This window comes from Rhagoletis pomonella, unplaced genomic scaffold (genome assembly GCF_013731165.1).
Source record: "Rhagoletis pomonella isolate Grant_MI unplaced genomic scaffold, Rhpom_1.0 Rhpom_scaffold_02084, whole genome shotgun sequence".
Classification (NCBI taxonomy): Eukaryota; Metazoa; Arthropoda; class Insecta; order Diptera; family Tephritidae; genus Rhagoletis; species Rhagoletis pomonella.
Window position 1 is genome coordinate 1 of NW_023460638.1, and position 22,576 is coordinate 22,576.

The 22,576-nt window shown below is 36.2% G+C and overlaps 2 protein-coding genes across 2 annotated transcripts; one reads left to right on the forward strand and one right to left on the reverse strand.

Annotated features, from left to right (window-relative positions):
* The first annotated feature begins 21 nt into the window (after positions 1-21).
* Positions 22-1,387, forward strand: LOC118753073 (transmembrane protein 165-like). Its single transcript, XM_036487930.1, has 2 exons — positions 22-483; positions 549-1,387. Exons 1-2 carry the CDS (start codon positions 391-393, stop codon positions 726-728), a joined length of 273 nt encoding a protein of 90 aa, XP_036343823.1. The 5' UTR covers positions 22-390; the 3' UTR covers positions 729-1,387.
* A 349-nt stretch (positions 1,388-1,736) lies between these two features.
* On the reverse strand, positions 1,737-22,012 carry LOC118753072 (serine protease inhibitor 88Ea-like). Its single transcript, XM_036487929.1, has 3 exons — positions 21,622-22,012; positions 4,030-5,030; positions 1,737-2,080 (listed from the first exon to the last, which is right to left on the reverse strand). Exons 2-3 carry the CDS (start codon positions 5,005-5,007, stop codon positions 1,790-1,792), a joined length of 1,269 nt encoding a protein of 422 aa, XP_036343822.1. The 5' UTR covers positions 5,008-5,030; positions 21,622-22,012; the 3' UTR covers positions 1,737-1,789.
* Between the last annotated feature and the right edge of the window lie 564 nt (positions 22,013-22,576).

The following is a 22,576-nucleotide window of genomic DNA, read 5'->3' on the forward strand; positions in this document are numbered from 1 at the left end:
AATCAGAATGTGTATTATTTGTAAATATCAATTTTATTAGTCTATAATTTTTGTTTTGTGCCGTTTTTCATCAAACAATCATGCTTATTTTCTGACCCGAAAATATTTCCAACATTGTTCCCAACTTACATATGTATGTATTTCGTCCACAGTTTTACTATTCACAAGCAGTAAATTATAATTTTTTCACTAAAAGTACAACACGGTATACCAACAAAAAAAAAAACGATCCCTCTATTCACACACGCCTAATCAAATTTTCTTTATTTCTCTCTTGCCATCCAATTTCTTAAAAAAAAAAAACAGCTGGAACGTTCCGCTAGCTTGGTTCAGGATGCCGAAAGTGGTGTTGTACGCAAGATTCCAAAGAAGAGTGCAACCCATATAACCATGCGCATTTTGATGCAGGCCTTCACAATGACCTTCCTGGCCGAATGGGGCGATCGTTCGCAACTAACCACCATTATTTTGGCCGCCAGCAAGGTGAGTGAATATGTTTGTTTTTTGTTGAATTTTATATTCATTTTCCTATTTGTGATTGCTTGCAGAATGTTTATGGCGTCATTACCGGCGGTATTATTGGCCACTCCATCTGCACCGGTTTGGCTGTAATCGGTGGACGTATGGTGGCCGCTAAAATTTCTGTGCGCACTGTTACAATACTCGGTGGCATTGTATTTATAGGGTTTGCAGTGTACGCTTTGATTGTAAAACCAGACGATATTTAAAGTGCAACTTATTAAAAACAAAATGGAAATTCATGTGCGAAATGACGAAGATAAACGCAACGGAAATATGCAGCATAAAAAATAATTTACTTTAGTTTCATACTAACACACCAATTCTATATTTTTTACAAAGTAAAGTGCTCAAAGTGTTTTAACAGTTTTCATTTATTTTTTTTTTTGTTTCAAATTTATTTAGATAATTTTATAAGATACCGAACTTTAACAAGTAAAGTGCCTTCCGTTTGCCATTTAGAAAATTATTTATTTAATGAGTTCACAAAAACTGCAAAAAAATGTGCTAAAGCAATATGCAACCATGACATTTTTAGTTGGTTTTTAACCTAAAATTGGCGCTCATTGATTTTTCGAAATTCGTTTGTTTTGTAATTCGTTTCGAATTGCTGCATAGCTCTTTCTTATGATGCACTTAAATATACATTTATAAGTTGTTACTATTTGCCAATATTACTTAATGTAAAACAGTCTGTGTTGCTTACTCTTACAATACATGTTGTTTAAATAAGCTCAGCGTGTGTAACAAAAGTTATATAAATTTCAAAAAAAAAAACGAAATAATCACTGACTGTATAAGCAATCAAATCCTACCTACTACTGAAATGTTTTGTAAATCCGCTCGAAGATGCAATTGACAAAATTGCCTGCATTGATGTAAATTAAAACGAATAAGAAAAAAAGCTACCAAAAATAAAAGCTTGTTTTGTGAGTGTATTGTATTTAATATGTAAAAAGTGAGAAAAGTAAAAGTGGAGCATCATACAAAAACAAAAATATACTAGTAAAATAAACTCAGCAAATTTTAAGCAAAACGTACAAGACTTGTATTTTCTTTCCTTTTTGTCATAAAAGCGTTTTTTTTTTTATTTAAATTAAACAACTTAAAAATCTATGCCAAATTATATTAGGTCGATATAGTAGTTTAGTACATACATATAGTATATTAAATAATGTCCATTTTTCTTTTATTTTTTCATAATTTTTAATGTAAAGTTATAAAAAATAATATTTATAATTTAAAATTTGCATCAACTTAGCACCGCCATTTACTTTTGTGTCATTGGATCGCGATAGATGCCAGTGAATAATATCGCCTTGGCGCTGTAGTCATAAATAAGGAACAAAAATGGATGATTGCACTCGAATTTGGTTGGTTCGAGCGGACGTGCTGAACGGAAACTGAAAAGCACTGTGGCCGCTGAGGCGGTGCTGCCCTCTTCGTCCACCTTTATTTTGGCCACATGTTTAGCGTCACCGATTGGCAGGCTATTGGCCGAGAAATCGCTTAGATCGGCTTCCTTTTCGAATAGCGAATTGATGCCAACTTCGCGGAGAATCTGTGAAGTATAGAGAGGAGAGTGGAAATATACGATTTTTAATACATATTTACATAAATACATTATTTTTAGTTTTTATTCAAAAAAAGATTTAATAATACTAAAATAACTGCGAGTAGCAAGCAGAAAAAGGTTGTACGGTTACAGCCTAAGAATGTGATTTCATATTCATTGCATGGATTCAAACTCGGACTCAAGTTCATTTTGTCCTAAGCGCATGATAACTGACCTAAATACGATTTAAACCCCGTTCTTTCGATGTGCTTAACCGACACGAAGCATAAGGTGCAATTTAGAATCCTTTGAAAAATCTTTTTTAGGAGGACCTTAACAAGCCGGACGACTACAATATCTAGACCTTAACTGTGCCAGAGTGACGTGCGGGCCTCACGCAGAGGCTGAAACTCTTCGTCTGGCTTAACAATTTGGAAAAGCAGAGGTATCGGTCTCCTTTGTTGGCTGGTTTCCCCTGCTTCAGTAGTGGAACCACCCTCCCTGGTATTCACTCATCTGAAATCATTGGTGAGGTATGCTTCTTCCGTTGGTGCACAATTTTTTCAGCATCAGCATGCATATTCGTTTGGAGGCTTTCGCCACCTGAAACATTCATTTCCTAGAACTGCCGCTTCCCGCGGAATGTTCAGAAGGATTTCCACTAGACGTCCGGATAGGATGAAGCGTGCCGCTGCAGCAGTGACTAACCTTGCGGAACCGACGTTGACCTGGTGTACGCTTGTGGGAAGGACGGCGAACGTACTCTCGGTAATACTGCGAAGCCGTCCCAATCAGCTTTGTTGAAGTTGTTATACGGACGATGGTCTGCGCTAGTCATTGTTAGGTAAGGCGAACTGCTACAACTACGCACAATCCTTGGGGAGACGTCGTCGTTCATCGAGCAAAACTTCGAAGCGTCTATCTGATCCATTAATAGAATTCCCTTGCGATCATTTGACAGGGTTAAGTGCCAAATATATTTCTAGCTCGACATCGCCTAGGCGGATTGATAGGGTTCGCCGACCAAAATAACAGTCATGGTCGGGGAAAATCGCGAGTTATTCCGATGCGTAGGACCGGTTGAACTTATCGGGGTATTCAATCCTGTTTGCAATGATTGCCTTGGGAGCTCATCCGCTTTAAGATTTTGGAAGGATATAGGAAACCGCTTTAGTGGACAGTGGAATTGATCCCATGGAACTATATTATGCTCGCATTAGGAACTTTAAAACAAGGCTAGGAATCTGTATGTCTTAAATTAAGTAAGCTAAGAAGCATTCTTGGCGAGCGTTTGACGAAAGCCGTAGAAGGGCGGATCTAGACGCGTTTTCTCGAGGACCGCTCCTATTCTTTGGAATATTGGGGAGACGAGACGGAGGCGAGGACGGCGAAAGCTCCTACATCTCTATTAAGAATTTCAGGCCAATCAGGGGAGGCAAGCAACAACTAAGTTTTGTAATGAAGCAAAGGGTTGGTTTTGGGGCTAGGAAGAAACTTACTGCCTTCCAAATCAGTATTTTGTGTACAAAGATTATAATAACGTACATAAATCTAAATATCAATTAGAACAAGAAAACGAAGTCACACTGCTCTGATTAAAACGCAATTCTTCTATACAAGAGCGTAATGGATTTATATTTCAAGTTTTCTCATTGACATATCGATACCTGACCTGACCTGAAGATCCACCTTTCTCTTTTCGAAAACGTACTATCTTAGACAACTTTTCAAGAGCGCCTTATTTCAGAACGCTCTATCCCGGAATTTGATTGAATAACTTAGAATTCAGAACTTAGTTCAAAAACGCCCTATCTCAGCAAATTTTCAATGTATTTTCAGCTGAGATAGGGCGTTCTTGAAAAGTTTTCTGAGATAGGACGTTTTCAAAATAGTTGCCAAGATAGGTCGACCTTCCACTCAGGTGTCGATATGCAAATATTGATATCAAAACTTACCGGCACCAGTTCCAACTTTTGCTCAAATGCGAATTTTGGCAGCGCCACTTCTACCTCACGCGCCATGCCTTCTTTCAGCGCATCGTCCAATGAGTCCGGTGTCAATTTAGCCAAAACACCATCCAAATTGTGGAAAGGCGGAAGAATAACGATCATCGAGATATCCGATTCCTTCTCGTTGTCATTGGAAGTGACATAGGGCATCTCCAGCACATAGGCACCCAGATATTCATCCAATGCGAGATTGTAAGTGCCACGCTTATGCATCATATCCACAAATGAATGCTTGCTCTCCGATGTGTAGAAAATGTCTTTCTTTGTGTCTTTGGGATCAAATTTATTCGACCACTGACCCTTAAAGTATGCAGCATTTGCCAAAACTAATTGTGTCTGCGCATCAACATCGCCAGGACTCAACATATCGGGAATTTCATTCTGTGTCACATTACTAATCCAATTGTTGATTTCAATGCGACTCTGTTCGGCATTATTGTGGAAATCAAGCGATGCCAGCTCCTCATGAAAAATATCCTTAACACAGTCCGTAAGCGGGATTTCCTTGTCGAAGTAGATGCGATCGGCGCCAGCAAACTGCAAAGGCATTTTCTTGGCGCGCATCAAGCGACTCTTCTTCTCCAAATTATAGCCGCTGAGCACATGATTCTTATTCTTTGCCCACTGCAATGACAAAGCTTGTGTCAGCTCCGCCTCTGTCTGGCCGCGTGCTCCAAAATACGCCAGCAGGAGAGCGTGGAATGTGCTGTAGGGCGAGAAGAAGACATTCTCGTTGGGTGTAGCCTTATTGATGGCTTGCAGCATCGATACGGTGAAGTTCTGTTGGCCGCGATACAAATCCGAGCGTACGGTGTGTGGCACATCGGCGAGGTCGCGTCCAATTTGGCAGGTTTCTTGAGCGAATATGCAGGGCGTTAGGAAGCACACGAGCAGCGCTAAAAACTCTAAGCTTGGCCAAGTCATTGTGTACTTTACTGGCGGAGCGACTGTAACGAAATTGTGAATTGTTTAGAGGTGATTAGTAATACTGATGTTTGAATTGTCAGAATATAAATTTAAATACGGTAAAAATTTACGACAATGCAGCTTTTAGGTGGAACTGGCGAGCTTTTGCTTCCAAGAGCCGAGCCAAACGAAAAAAAAATTTAAAATTCCCATAACAAATCAAGACTAAGCAAGCGGCCTTGCCGGTGAGGCATCGAACCGCATTTCAATCAGATTTCAAACGACACACGCACAGTGGGCTGCATTTACATACAAATGCATATATAGCACATAGATGTTATGTTTATTGTTTTTTTTTCTGCAATTTAATTCGTCGTTTGCCCAAATTCGCTTTGCCGCAACACCTGAATCAGCCGAGGCACTCAAACCAAATTGAAACGTGATCCGACTGCGAGACGGCTGACCGGTCTTCAACTTGACTCACTTTTGCCAAAACTTCCATAGCAGTGATTCTGCGTAGCGGGCAGCGACAAAGGTGACTAAATTCGCACTAAAAAATTTGTATATTGCGATAGGTACATAAATCTATAGAGTTTATGCACACATCTACTTACTATGTCTATGTCTATGCTTGTATGTATGTAATGCCAATTAGCGTGTAGGTTTTAAGTGTTTTGTAGATTATGCAGCAAATATGGCTTAAGGTGATTTTTGTTTTAGCGACAAAACGACAGTCTTATTGTCCAGTAAATATCTAACAAAAAGTACAAAATTTGCCTTGAAATCCATGTAATCTTTAGGCTTAGGTTTGTTTTTAGCGTTAAACAATTTTTGTTACTTTTAATTTATAGATCTAAGTACGATTACTATTTAGCAGATTTCGAGTTCGATGTCCGGCTATCACAACATTGAAATACTAAAAAAATATGCAGAATGTCTTATGGTCTTATTTATTACAAAAAATTTTTCAACGACACCATCTGATACATATGTATTACAAGGAACAGCTTTTTTGAGGAAGGAATATTTCCAACCCAAGACGCAGGACCTATCACGAGAACATATCACGAGTCAGACGCACCGTATTGCCGCCTATTACACAAAAATTTCGATCTTTCAATTACATTGAAAATTAAAAAAAAAAAACGCGAATAAATATTGAAATCGAAAATCAAATTCTATGTAGTATATCTAATATGAATGTCGTGTAGATGAATGTAGCGCTCCTTTACTTTTATACTGTCATAACTAAAAAAAACCCAAAAACTCGAGAAAAACGATAATTGGTTTTTAATATCTTTAAATATTTTTTTTTTTTGCTATAAACATATATTTTATGCATGTAGAAGTAAACTTATTGAGTAAAAATTTGTGAAGTGGTCCACCATTTCTTCGAAGGTTGAGCTTTTTTTGTGCAATTATCTGTTTGTGCTTCACAACGATAAAAGAAAAATACAAGTTTCACAATTTTTCGAAATTCGATTATTTTGGAAGTTATAGCTATTAACAGTTTCCGAAATTGTTTAGATTTTAATTGTTTTCTCGCGATTGGTAATATCGATTCTGCTCATATTTTAAACAGTTGAGAATAATGGTGTTTTCTTACCATTTTTATTTTTTATTTGGCCATAATTTTTTTTACAAAAGTTATTAATTTTATTTTTTTAATTTTCCGACGAATTAATAACCTCCTCATCTTTTTGAAGTCGGTTAAAAATATAAATATTGATATCAATTATTCATTGGGGACTTAGTTCCTATTTATTAAACTGTCGCAATCGGTTCATTCGAAGAATAATACGAAAAAAATAAACAAGTAATTATGCAATTTAGATGAATCATCAAAGTGACATATCCACATATGTATGTACATTAGGGTGATCCAAAAATGCATGTGTAAAACGTATGTGTAGTCGGAACTTTAATGCTCTCACCCGCTAGGACTATTATACCCAAAAAATTTACGCTTATTTTCTATTTTGAAATCAAAATTATTTAGAGGTCGCACAATGCACTCAAAGTTTTGCATGTATTTTATATGAGGAAGAAAAAACAATTTTTGGTTGAAAATCAATATTTTCCAATGCGAACTTTGTTTCTCTGCAGGAGACTTTAAATAATAATATTCAATGGTTTTGTAAACCATTTTTCAAAGCAACTATATTTTATAGGCCGCCAAAAAGCGCAGGAAATGCAATGGGGGACCAATAAAAAATCTTTAGTACTAAAAAATGGTTAAATAAACAATTGGGTATTATTATTGGAAGTCTCCTGAAGAGAATCAGAGTTTTCCGATCGAAATATATTGATTTTCAAGAATTCTATACTATTTTTACGTTGTTTTTTTTTTGCCCATATAAAATTACATGGAAAACTTTGAGCGCTTTGAGCGACCTCTAAATATTTTTTGATTTCAAAATAAACAGATATGTGTATATTTTCTTTCGGTATAGAACAATCCTAGGCGGTGAGAGCATTGAAATTCCGATTTTACCTTTTTGGACTGTTGAAATATAATACTTTTAAATGCAATCCTGCTTATGTAACAATGCGACTGTTTCACTCTCATGTTCATGTTATGTATACCATTAATTTACTCCCGAATTAAACGTTGAACAGTGAACATCGTATTTTTATTTCATTGCGAGTTATATGTATTTGGGTAACCACGATTTTTTCATCATGGACTACCCTAATGTATATGTTTATGTGACGCGCCTGCATTTAAAGTTGAAAGTGAAATTAAATCACTGAATAACCGAAGTTTCACAAACTTAATACAGACTAAATTAAAGCAATTACAACAAATCACAAAACAACAACAAAATGTGAAAATTAACTATGAGTAAGAGGTTGTGAAGAAAAATACCCACAGGGAAAATAGGTAAGCACCTTACGAGGTAAGCCATGTTTTCTTTCAGTTTTTAGTACCAAAAATGTCATCATGGCCAATGTCATCTACTAGTAAAACACAAAATGAACACCTCCAACGACACATTACGTTGTCAGTTGCAAAGTAACGTGTAGCCGAAGTTATCTCCAAGCGCCGAACTACTCCGAGCGACTTCTCTGCATTACACGTAGCTTACTTTGTAAAGCTGCTCAGAAGTATGTCTGATACCAAATGTACATTCTAAATTCCTACTTACATAAGGCGGAAATGCCTTTGTAAAAGTAAGGGACGTTCGGCAGGGAAATGGTAATGACTGCCAGGTGAAGAGTATGTTGCTAATAAGGTATTATTACGTGCTCCTAATTCCCACTGGGTACTGTTACTCACATAATTGAAGTATGTGTTTTTTCACCAACACCCATTAAAAGAGCAAAAAATTGTTCAAGAAATCCAATAAAGTTTTAAAATGAATTGAAAGGTTTCGGCTTAAGTGAATTTTTTTATCGAAATATAAACCAGAGTAATAATAATAATTACATATCGGTATGTATATGTACATATTAGGGATGTTAATTTTTAGGCTTTTTACGATCCGGGGATCTGTCGTTACAACAATCCCGAGATCGCGGCATTAGTCCCGGTATTTAGATATTCATTACTTTTCAACAACTTAAATCGAAAAAATTAGTTCTAAATTGTTTGAAAAGCTCTCCTACTTTGATTTATTGAGCTTGTGTCCGTTTTCAATGAAAAACTATCGTGGAAAAGCGACAATAATTTGAAAAAATGGTAGACGTGCTATTTCGGAAATCACCACATTTTCTCATCAGTGGGATTCGATCCAATAACCCCAACTGACTCATCTTACCATAAAATAAATAATAAATAAATGGGTTTGAAACTTACTTTTTTAAAGTGGGGTTTTTATTTTTGCTCTCTGTCGTCAGGATTTATTTTAAAGGACTTTGTAATTTCAAAGATATGATTAATTCCAAAACTTATTTAAAAAATGCAATGCATTTTAGCATAAAAATATGGATACCAAATAAAGGGAAGGAAGGAAATTTCTTTAGAATTTAAAAGACTTAAAATTTTTTAGATTCACAAGGACAAATAGGTAATTTTTTAAGCTGGTAAAGTTAGAAGGACGAAATTCAAGGATGCTATCGAGTTTAAATAAAACCTAAACATATCATTTTTGTAAAAAACCAATATTTCGAAATTTCAAGGAAAAAATTTTAAAAGGACATTTTCAATACTTACCAGTGATTAAATTCTACAGAATTTCTTCTTTAATTTTTACAATATTTAGCCCATGGTTTCACGAATATATTGCTCCTTGTGTGTAAAATTTACTAAACTAATTTGCTAAACATTTATGAAAAAATATTTCATGGCAAAAATACTCTGGGAAATGTACCATTACCTTCCGAGTGTCGACCGTTGTTAAAAATAACTTTTTCTAGTTTAGATATTGCCCAGACCAGAGATCGAACCCAGGTCCTAGGGAGTCGTAGTATGCTCTTAAACTCAGCCATAGCGGTTTTAGTCTTGTAAAAATTAGTACGTTTCGGTTGCATATAAAAAAACTCACAATTTATTAAAAACATCTTTTGAGAAAACTAAGCTGTCTAGTTTTTCAATTTTAAGTATTATTTGATTCATTTCTGAAAACTTCTCTCTGGAACAGAAAGCGGCAAAAAATCTAAAGTCGACATACATATGTGTTCACACTAGCCTGGTTATCAGGACTAGTTTAAAGGCATGCGATACCAACACTCCTGTACTATACCTGTGTGTGTTTGGTCTACACCATGTTAAAACTGACGTCACGATTTTGTAAATTTAACAGCTTAAAACCGGTTGCACTTGCACAAATAATGAATCACAAAAGGCGAATATGTATTAAATATATAACCATGATGCTATATCCATATGTAGTGTGTCCAATGTATTTACTTGTGTAGTGACGTAAAACGTAGAGAAGCGAAGGAAACACGACTTGAAAGTGAGTCTTTCACGGACTTAAATACAAAATAGCATATGTCGACAAAATATATTTTACCTCGAAAGAGAAAAAATGTTGCAATTCGAAAGAAATGTTAAATTATTTTATCGCTATTCACAACCGTTAAAAATGTTTCTGTTTGCAACAACTGCATGTTTTCGTTTAAGTAAACGGTAAAAAGTGTTTTGCCGTCATATGCCTTGCCTTTGTTGTCCGTGAAAGATAGACTTAAGTTGTTTTGTCAAATATCCACAGAAATGATGATGACTATGAGTAAATGTTGTGCAACGCCAGACATGACAAGAGTATGCAATAAAGCTCCATTTCACCATATAGAGCCATAACCGTCAAAATAACGTAAACGAATTTTTTTTTTAAATTTTCTTTTTGTTGCAGAAATGCATCCCGATGCTGTAGAAATATTTTTGCATCAAAAATAAAATTTTAAAAAAAAATTTCGCTTACGTTATTTTGGCGGTTAGGGCTCGATATGTCTCAAAGTGAAAGACGTGATATTAAAAACAAGTAAAAAAGTCTAAGTTCGGGCGGAGCGAAGATCAAAAACCCGGCGCAAGTTTTAAATACAGCTTTTTCACCTTTCCGAAAACTACCGCTACATGGTAGGCAGGGGTGGTTTTACCCCTATTTCAAACATCTTCGATAGAACGTTCAGTTAGACATAATGAGATAAACTTATAGTATAGTTATATGTCGGCGGTATCGCGCCCATTTTCCAAAAATCTATAATAATGATATTTCTTTTCAAGGGATTGTAGTTAGTATTTTGAGAAATTAGCGCCTTTAAATATCGAAGTTTCAAGCATTTCTGGAATTTGTCGTTATATACGGTTATGGTTACCGAGATACAGATATGTGGTCACAAGTGGCCAGTGCCACGCCCATTTTCCAAAATTTTGTTATAAGCAAATTTCTTGTCAACGAATTATTGCAAACATCAATTTTGAATAAATTAGCTTCAGTAGTTACTGATTTATTGAAGATTTTGTATTTCTCGAAATTACCGTTATGTAAGATGTAGGCGTGGTTATTGTCCGATTTTGCCTATTTTCAATACCATCGGAAGTACGTGTACCAAGTTTCGATAAGATAACTTAGTTTTTACTCGAGTTATCGTGTGCACAGACGGACGGACGGACAGGCAGTCACCGCTTAATCGATTTCTTTTTTCATTCTGATAATTTATGTATAAATTTGTCTACATCTATCTCGATTCGTCTTGGCTGTTACAAACAACCGTTATGTGAACAAAGTTATACATAATACCCTTGTGCACAAGTGCGCTCGGGTATTAAAATTTCGATTTTAGCCGCTGCTTTAAATGGCTACCCTACAAGAAATACATACATATAACGGTTCTGAATTAGTGTAATTCAACTGAGTTAAGAGTCAAGGTAAGAGTATGACCTTCTGATCTGATATCAAGTTGTGAGGCAGATAATCCAATCAAGATTGCCAATTCAGCTACCTTAATATCGACACAAACTCTTAATTAGACAGAAGCAACAAAGCGAGTGTGGAAAAAATTAAGTATTTCCAATAGATAATTATAATTTGGAATTGGAAGAGGACTTCATCCACTACAAGATTTATGTTTCATTTTTATTAACTCACAAAAGGACACTGAACTCGGTTAAAATTGCACTTTAGCTACTACTTATGTAGTAGGTACAAGGAAACATGAGAAACATTTAATGGAATGTATGAAAAAAAAGCCACTTAAATAGGGATTTTTCGATAATATTGCATGAATCAATTAAGTATATGTATAAGGTTCTGTTAGGGCACCTTATAGACACTTTATAGATTGATATCGTTATCTCCACATATGGTTCCTGAAACCCTGCAGCCTTGTGTTTTAGCCCACACCTTTCCTGCCTGACGTATGGTATCGCAGGGATAGTAGTCGACAGTTCTAACTTTAATTTAAGCCTAAGTGAAAGGTTCTGCCACATTTTTTTTCTTTGCGAGAGCTATTCAAATGTTGTAAAAAAGCGATTTTTTGGTCCTGGTTAAAATCTCGAACTGATGAAAACCTTATACTTACGGATTCGCAATCAGCATAAAAAAGTCAATCAAAAAGAGCTTTAAAGTTTGGCGCACCAATATTTGTTCCATTTTTGTTGGTCTGTGTTATTAAATTTTAAAAAATTCAACTTACAAGTCGTAGGTTTTAGGGGGGATAACTGCCGCCTCCCCCTGGCTATGCCTTTGCATATTGTACATACAAATATGTGTGCGAGATACTTAACTGCGTGCAGTTAATGAAGCACATATTTGGTTGAATGTCGTTCTACTTAGGGAAATTCCATGCGACTAGTGGCGTTCAACATTTTATGTATGTATGTATGTATGTAATTTTATTACATTTTTACCGAATGGGAAATCCTCAATTGCTGTTCGTGCTATAATATACTAAATTTTATAAATATTTTTTTTTACAAATGTTGTTGAAAGCCCACATATGTAGGTACATACTGTACGTACATTTTTTAAACATACATAAATATATTTATGAGAATTTCCTTACACATATGTATATTTGAAGCAAATTAAGCAGGTACCATAGCGGATATGATCTTTATAATAAAAATCCTAATTTAGCCATTGAAAATGGATTTCTATTTTCCCGATCAAAATTTATCAGTTGGGTAAATTTTTTTATCAGTTCGATAAATTTTTGATCATTATTTTTGATTCTAATTATTTTGTTCATATTATAACCGTTATTTTCAGATTTATTTTTTTAGATCATAAGAGATTTAAATCAATCATAAAAACGCACTCTCTTAATAATGGCTAGAAATTATCGAACCAAATAAAAATCTAAAATAACGATTATTTTTTATCGAAAAAAATAAAGATTACAAAATAACGATCAAATTGGACCGAAAAGATTAAAATCCAAATGTAGCGATTACACGGTTCAACTAAATTTGGCCGTATTTTATCTCAAAAACGGGGCCGACCTCATCTTATAGATTTTTTGATGCTGATTTGAAGTGCATTTATGAAAGTTTTCTAGCACGTCCAGTTTTTGAGAAAAAAAACTATTGAAGTGTCGAAACATGGCAATTTTCAAAAAATTTGTTTATAAAATTTTGACGAAGTTTTTCAGAAGAAAAAAACCACGTGTTAATAAAAATCCAATTCGTCTGATGCATTCTACTTCATGTCGATGAGCTGATTAGAAATGCGTGGAAAATTAAAAAAAAGCTCAGTCTTCAATAGCATGCACTTGTTTCCGCACGAATACGAAAAACTCAATCTGTGAATTTATTTTAAAGAAAAAGTGATTTCAAAAACAAATCAACATTGAAAAATCAATATTCCAGATTCATCATTAGCCAGTTTTTTGTTTCTTAACACTTTCTGCGTTCTGGAATGAAATCCTCTAACATTCTTTTGTGGATCGCATTGTAAGTGTTTTTTTTTTTTTAATTTGTCACCCCTTTCTTCTCAATCCATCGACATAAGGTAGAATGCATCTTTGTATTTTTAAATTTTTTGAAATTTATAATTTTTGCCATTTTTCGAAACTTTGACATGTTTTCTCTCAAAAATTGGACGTGCTAGAAAAGTTTATAAATGCCATTCAAATCAGCATCAAAAAATCTATAAGACGAAGTCGGCCCCGTTTTTAAGATAAAATAGGCCCAAATTTTGTTGAACTGTGTTATTCTTGGTAAAAAAAAATAAAAATCTAGAAATATGGATTTTGCAATGAATTATTTAGATATATAAATCTTGATATTTAACGGTTATTTTCGATCCCTGAAACTAGGTCCTATATCGGGGCAAATTTCTTCTTCAAAATAGCTGAGTGTTTTTACATAAACTTTTTCGCACCTGCTTTCGAAGGTTTGTCATTACTTGGGGAAGACGGCTGCTGCTAGAATGGGCTGTCTACCTCATTTATACATTTGTTTACGTGTGCACCGGCTGACTCATAGCGACTTTGTATGCCGCCCCACTCAATACAGAGAAAATAACTAATCCAAGAGCAAATATGTGTTTTAAGCTTAACAGTGGAAACGGTAATTTTAATGACAACAAATCGCTTCATATTTTTTTTTACAATTGTATATTTGTTTATTTATGTATGTATTAAAATATTTACCACACTGCACTGTTAGCAGTGTTGACAAAAAAAAATTTAAATTTTTTCTTGCTCTACTACTACAAAACAATTCAAACAAAGGTATACAGTTCATATGGGAAACCTCGAAAAATAAAAACAAATAGTATTTATATGGAGTGAAACCAGACAATGCCAAGCCGGATCTGCGGCGCATGAGCAGATGAGTACACAGATGCGCTGAATGTGTATGCTGGCATGTTGGTAGGAAGTGAAAACCGGAAAACCGCAAAAATCAAGTGGTATTTTGAATTTCTGCAAAGTGAAATTTAAATACATACACACATATGTTTCATTGCTAATTAGTATAAGTATTGCAAAAATGCAATTGTATATTTGGGGCATGCAAGCCTGAATTTTTGTACATATGTACATATGTATGTGGTAAAAATTTTTAAGAAATGCCTCTAAGCAATCAACATTGAGTGAAAGGGAATCAAGTTTAATAAGCCAACGTTTAAATGCTTATCAGCGAAGCTTTCGTACAAACATATGTACTTATATGTTTATGAGAGGGCGATATTATTGCATGAATAATGCAACAATAACCACTTTTTGTTTACTACAACCACCAGAAAATCATTTTAGAGAGTTCTGGTTGGGTTGGGATTGATCACCATTGCGTGGCTTCGCAGAGACTATTAAGGTCCCTAGCGTTAATAGAAAGAACTTCTGGCGGATAACTTAGCTAATCTTGGGCCAGGTGGAGCAATATCTGCTTTTTTATGGCAAACTGGAACAACTTTTTGTGACCCCCAGGAGACAGAGCCGCAGCCTACAAAGCGATAGGCATTTACCGCAGCGCTTACTTTTCCAACCTTTGTCCCATCAGTATACGCATGCATTCTCGCCAACCTTCGACTTCCGTGGCCAGTCAACAGTCCCACAAGTTGCCTGCAGTCCTATCGCAGAAAACGAATGATAACTGGTGTTGAATAATGGATCATAGAGGACAAAAGCTTGTGCAAGAATCCTGATCTATGAGAGATGAGCTACTTAGACGATGGGAAAACCACGGAAGGTAATGTTATGTATTTGGTTGAGTTGGAATGATACTGCGTTGGCCAGTGAGCACCTCCAATTCTATGCGACTTGGTTCAAGGTGCTTTCGCGTTGTGGAAACCTGGTCTGAAGAAGCAGGCCTTAGTGTGAATCCGCCAAAAACGGTCACGGAGCGAAAATTAAAATTGCTAGCCTATAAATTCCTTCCTTGAACGGTGCTGCGCTGACTTTTTCGTAGGAAGTTATATATTTGGGCGTCATTTTTTTTTATAGAAATCTAACTTAGCGGCGCAATGTGGAAGAGCGTTGCAAGAAAGCGATAACTGGCTTGTACGCCTGTACATCTGCAATATGAAAAAAGGCGTTTCATATTGTGAAATGCATGTACACGGCGGTGGTGCGTTCCACTCTGTTTTACGGTCCGGTGGGGCCGCCCGGTAATAAATGTACAATAAAAGGCAAACTAGCAAAGCTTAAAAGGGTGTCGTGCATGATGATCACGGGGCGTTCCTGTCAACAAAAACCCATAAAATATACGGTAAACTCAGGCAAGATGTAATTTTGTTAGATTAAACGCGCTGCTCAACTGAAGTGATACGAGATTCGGACACTCTATAATTCTGGAACATATTCCAGTAGTCTTCAGACACCTGGGATACACAGTCCCGTCCACTGAACTGAGGAATCATTTCCCAATAAGGGTCCCCTCAAAGGACGCATTCGAGGAGGATTCAGTCCTGATCTCTTACTCCGACTCGGCAGCTATCTACAGGTGAGTATACTCGCAAGAACTCTCATTTAGCCTTAGTCTTCTGGAGCGTTTTTTCAAGTTGAACTTACAGCAATCAACGAAGCTGCAAATGACTATGTTCTCTAAAAGCCAGGCAGCTGAATATAGACGTACCCTAAATGAGCTGGTAAGGACATGAGTGGCAGGCTTGCTGAAGAATAATTTTATCGAACGGACAAATACAAGATGGTCTGCGGCATATTTGACCATCTACTTCGCTTGGAGCGACTAACAGATGGGAACACAAGCTAGTAGAATCGGTATGCAGAAAACGACTAATGTACTAGCTGCCGTGATGAGGAGGAAATCGAAAGCGAGGCTCTTTGGCGCTCGTTTCTCGACTTTTGAATGTCCTTTGAATGTTTGGCTGAGCTGGATTCAAATAGTATCTACGATTTTGTACGCTTCATTAGGGATATAAATTGGTTTTACTTCTAAGGTAGGAGAATAGGCCCACAGAGGCCTAACTTGTTCTTTTCCTGCGATGGATAGGGAGAGCCTTTGCTTTGAAACTCTGGTCATTCCAAAAACGATCGAGCACGGTCGTCCAAAGGCTTCTTAAGTTCACAAACCATCGTAACCTAGACGCCATCTATTTTCTAATTTTGCCCACCGGATATTGAAAAAAAAAAATGTATCTCAAGCTCTAAAAACTAGTAGGATACACTTCGTTTCATTAAGTTTTTTACCTAAATGCTCTTTTTTGCATTTATTGTGACAAATGAGTATTTGAAGTGCCAAAATCTGGCCTGCAGGCAGTGTAGTTTTACATTTCGCTTGTGTGAACACGACGGCTGGAGCAAGATATACTCAAAAATAGCATTTTTAGCCAACATTTTATTCAACCAATTTGTATTATGAAGCGAAACTTAATAGCGAACAACAGTCGACTTATTGTTGAGTAAACTGTTGAAATGCACACACATACTTCGAAATAACTAAATAAAGATTTAATAATGAAAAATAATACTGTGATTAGGGTAACTTTCATTGAAACTTTTCAATAGAGCGGATGTGATTCACACGCAATGTGTGTAGATACTAGGGTGATCGAACTGGTTAAATTTTTTAATACTTTTCTTACTGATAACAGTATGTATACGAGTATGTATTTATTTATACAAATAAGCAGTGGGGTCCCATCTTCCTATTCCTTCATACAGCTAAAGTTTTTAAACTCACTTATGTAAGTGGCAACACTGTTGACTCGTTTGGTGAATAATCATCCAGGCAAATTTTGATATAATGATGAATCGCACTAAATATTTTATCATGTCCTTCATAAATATAAAATACAGAATAATATAGAATTTCCTAGAGGAATATCTGTCAAAGTAAACACTTTGATATTTACATACGTATGTGTATATACAATTCGTAGACTTTTATTTACAAAATTCGTTTGCTGTGTGGAAAATAATTTGCTACTTTTTGGTTCCTTAAGTCAATATCAATCGTCTAAGTGCTAAATGGTTCTAGCAGGGCGGTGCAACAAGCTATACAGAGCATAAAACTACCATTGGTCCTGCGAAAGTGGATTATCTCACCAATGTCTTCAATCTGTTCATGCCCACTGTCGTTCCGGACATCTGGAAAACGTGGAAGCGAAGACACTTGGGACCTCGCTACTCCCGCACTATACGTACCACCCGACCTCAATGACGCATCAGCATCGATTCCATGAAGTACATCGCAGAACAACAGCACTTAACGTCATAAACATTTAGATAACTCATGGGCTGGGCCGAAACCGCCCCTATGAGAAAACAGTCCTGGTAGCGTTGGATCTGCCAAACGCGTTTGACTTCGTCTACCACTAATATAAGATATTTCGGCTTCCTCTCTCTCACAGGGACTCAAACGGTGGTCATAGAATGATCTGAGTAGTCAAAATTCGTCAGTAATATTCAGATATGAAACCAGCAAACCCAGAAAAATTAAACAGGGGGTCCCACAGAGTGGAGTCCTTTCCCCGCTTCTGTTTAAATATTATATCTCAAAGCTCAAGTAGGAACTTGCTCGAAAATGGCATCTGAACTAACGGACGAAGTCCACGGGTTCATGCAACAACCTCTGGACCCGAAAGCGTACCAAGAGGCCATAAACAGCATTCAAAGGGAATGAGCTCAACTTACACCAACTCCCGACCTTTAAAAGCCGATTTGGGGACACAGATACCTGGCGTGGACGAGACAGAACTTTGTCTGCCTCGGGACACTTCCACCACCATAGCCCAACTTTGCTCTGGATGCTGCAGCAGACTAAGATGGGCGCACTGAGCGTCCGACATGCGGAGAGTCACCTCTCGACTAGCAACATCTCTTCGCATGGCCCCCACCCACCGCTAAATTAGCGCTCCTCTCCCAATGGACCAACCAAGTTGGAGTGGCACACTTCTTGGGTTTCGCGTTAGTTAAACGATTGAGGCACAAGCCGATCTAGGCTGGGCTAAGTAGCCGCTACAACAACAACAACCATTGGGACGAACTTTGGTGACCGAATAATATCAAGAAATGGGACTGTCGGTGGGCCACTTAAGGCAGGCTGGGAAATGTGGTGCATTATTGGACAGACACGAAGGACTTCCTAAGACGCAGTTGCGGTGGCCATATTCCCGAAATTCTGTTCATAAAACTTATAAGGCCAAAATATTGGCCTTTTCTAAAAAAACACCCGATACATATGCATAAGTATGTAATATAAAAAGACTCTTTTAAAATTCCACGGACTTAATCAGGAATCGGTGCATGAATAATATATGTACATACTTATATATGTATGTATGTATACAAGTATATACTTTTCGTTTTTCACTTGCACAGATAACCATGCAATTTGGTTTTTCCAAGTCATCCGCTTTAATCTTCCCTGTGGCGTACCATAAACAATCCGAGTACACAGTTTAATTCGTATTGGCATGCGATAAGATGGAACTTCTTATTCTTATCGCTTTTTAAACGTTTTTTTTTTTATTTTTTATTTAAAAGCAAAGCTTTGTTCGGTTTTTTCTACTTTTCTATTAAAAATTATGATTACAGAATTGTTAAGAATTTTACTTCAAGCTCATTTTTCTTGTACGGTAGCAATTACAAAGCGTTATTAAATAACAGTAACAACTTTTCGGTGTTTGCATATAAGAATTCTATCTGATTAAATACCGTCATACCTGTTTCATTTTCTAAGTTCCGTTCAGTTAAGTTAAGTTGCCATAATCACTCTCTTATGCTTACTTAAATCTCTTTCGTTTGACACCCATGATAAAATATTTCGTATAACTTAATAAAATGTATTTTGAATTTTTAAACAGGTGGCAACCTTCTTCAAAACTATTTTTGAGGTAAAACTTTCTTAAACCTCTCTTGCTTGACACGCATATTAAAATATTTCATTTGCCTTATTAATTAAGCTGATAGTAAATTCCTAACCAGGTGGCAACCTTCGTAAAAAATATTTCCGAAAAATAAACCCTTATCTTTGATACCCAAAAAAAAATAGTTCATTCAGTTTGTTAATCTAATTATCTTAGACATTTTGAACAGATGGCAACCCTCTTCAAAGTTCTTTCGAAATATTTCGTTTTAGAATCACTTTCGTTTGAAACCCTTATTGGGTTCCATCGTACGAATGTATGCGAAATTGCTAGAGGGAAGCTCGAGAGTACTCTCCGCAAACAAAAGACGTCTTAACATAACGAAGGGATGGTGCGCCAGAGTGCATCTTTACACCAACCGGTCTAAAACGGCCATCGTCCCCTTTCCCAGAAGAAGACATATTCTAGGCATGAGTAACGTAATGATGAATGGGATCATAGCCATGGATGTTAAGAAGATCTGTCTAATCCTGGCATCTAGTAGGCAAGTCTTGGGGGTGCACCCCAAAGATCCTTAGATGCGTGTACCTACATTATGATAGTACGGCCAATAATTACATATGGGGTGGTGGCATGGGATTCGAAACTCCAACGTTCGGCCTGTGTATGCATGAAGCAAATTGGACTATATATATACCTCGACACCTCCTCCAGCTAGCGGACTAATTCATGTTTCAAATTGCATTGTCAAGGTCTTCTGAGCTAACAACTTTCGAGCCTCTAGCCAAGCAGGGAAGTCGGTTAAAAATTTATTGTAAGATTTGATTACACACAGGTGAAACATAGTAAATGCTTGTAAAATAGAGCTCTGCAGAAAAGTAGCCTGTAAGAATTCTGTTTTAGAGGGACATGCACATGCTTTTGGGCAAGTGTCTATGGGCGCCGGAAAAAATAAACTAGGGGTATTCTCTGAGTCTTGCAAAGCCCTTGCATGGTGTGCGGATTGCATTATAAGTTTTTGGGTTCGCTGAACACGAATCCCAAATCTGGTTTGCTTCATCACGCCAGGATCTTTTTTTACAAAATTTTATATATGTTAATGGATTTACTTTAGCCTTGATATCGATAGGTTTTTGGGGCACTAATTAGGAATATTAAGCCTGATTTTCAAAATCCCAAATTACTGATCTAATATGGCGTTCTTTTTGATTTTTGTAATTTGTAATTTAATGTAATTTTGTAATTTATTGAATTTTTATATATTTTAGTATCTAGGGCTGTTTAGGTCGATAATTACGAGTATGAAGTCAGTCTTTCAAATTTCTTTCATTTAAAAATTCGACCGCCATTTTTGACTTTGAAAATCTGACTTTCTATTCGCGCTCAGCGACCCAAATCCCCTAAATACTAAAAACATTTGTTGAAAAGCTCCTTTAGTAGAAACAAACCTATGGGGCTTTATTATTGAATATTGATATTGAAGATAGCTTTCGATAACTCCTATGCACTTAAAAATTAGTTGCCATGGAGATACATTGAAATATTTATTTAGTTTTTTTTTGCCCCAGCAATGCTTATCGACCCACTGTAACTAGACGTTTATGGTATCACCAATTGTCGGCTATTGTAAGCGCTTCGAGGCTACTTTGGAGCATTTGTAATGCTACTTTGGCAAGCGCATGGGAAATGCCAGCCATGAAACGCAAACGTATCTAAGTAATTGCAACAACAATGGACAATACATAACATAACTATAAAACGTTGAAAGTAAATAAATAAAAAAAAAGCCAAACAAAACGCATAACGCATACTTATACATATATGTACATACATTTATACACAGATATGTATATAAATGTACATATTTATATACATATATATATAGGTATTTACGTGTGTGCACCCACTCAATTGTATACACAAGAGTGGGTATAATTGCATTGAGAGGCTTGCGAAGCTTACCACTGCAAACACAGGTACAGGTATTGAGTAAGTTGAGGTTTTCCCCAAAAAAAAAAAATAAATTAATACATTCCTAAATCACTGCAAAGTGTGCGAAAGCAAAGCATTCGGCCTCCACGGGCGTCAACGAGTTGAACGGGTGAGTGGATGGACGTAGCGCGAAATAGACAAATATAATAAATTCTCTTATTTATACGCATTTACTTAATAGGATTCATTAGCGAATGCTGATTGAAATTGCCAAGACCATTTTTTTTTCGTTTTTTTTTTGCGCAAATGAGGCAAGTGCACGAAAAATTTAATAATAATAAAACAAAAAAACAATATACATAGTTTAATGTGTGTAAGTGTATGGTTATTTGCGTGCAGATTGAAGCTACAGCTTGCAAAAAATATACATTTTGTTACCTACTCATAGTTACTATTTTTTCACTTTATTTTATTTATTTATTTTTATTTTTTTTTTTTTTTGGTGTGCACCAATTGCGAATAACTGCTGATGCTTTCTTACTTTGGATTGTTGAATTCGACTGTGTGTTGGCTTGGCTGTGTGGTGATATAAGCGGCCCGTTGAACCGGTCAGTCGTCCCCTTACACAGTCACTTACACGAGCGCAATATAAAGATTGCGTGTAGTTGTGATCGAAAAAAATTAGCTACTATTTTTATTAACTTTATATGTATGTACCGATTTACGTAAATGACTCTTGATTGCTTTTCAATTTTCTTATTTTCACATTAAGCTCGGCTTTTGTCACCTTTTTGGGTTTAAAGTCAAGAAAACAAATATATTTTTCCACTTTCACTTTTTTTGCGTTTTCTTTAAAGCACGTCTCAATTCCACAAACGTTCACGTCGAACTAAAAGTTTGTAACTGCTTACGCTAAGTTAACACATCGCTGATTTGTCTGCGCCTTTTTGTATTGCCGGCTGATTGGAAGTCGAGCTTGGAGCTTTCATGACTCTTGGTAGGTAGCAAACGAATAACAATGGTCGCACATTGAGCATGCCGTCGTTTAAAGTACAAAACCGCGTATCAACAAAATGCAAAACCGCGTATGTGAGGTTGCATAAATTATTTTCTAGAGAGTAAATAAATACTCATATTTCAAAATGGTTCTCAATCGCAATCGCATTTCTGCATAGTATATTTCAGGATGAATGGATGAGGATTGAGCCAAGAGCTTGTGTGAGCAAATCTTATTTTTGGTAGCAAATGTCAGTTACGCGGTTTTGCACTTTAAACGACTATATGTAGAGTGAGTTCGTATTTACACTCATACTTAGTTTGGAAAATTGTTCATAGAAGAGCAATGTTTTAAAAAATGTATTAGTGTTATACCCGTTGGAAATATTAAACAGAGCTTAGGACTTTATTTGCTCTCCTAAAGCTCAACCAACTATTTTTCAACGTAGTGGAAATTCACAATATGACTACTATGGTATCTTTCGAACCTAAACTAGATG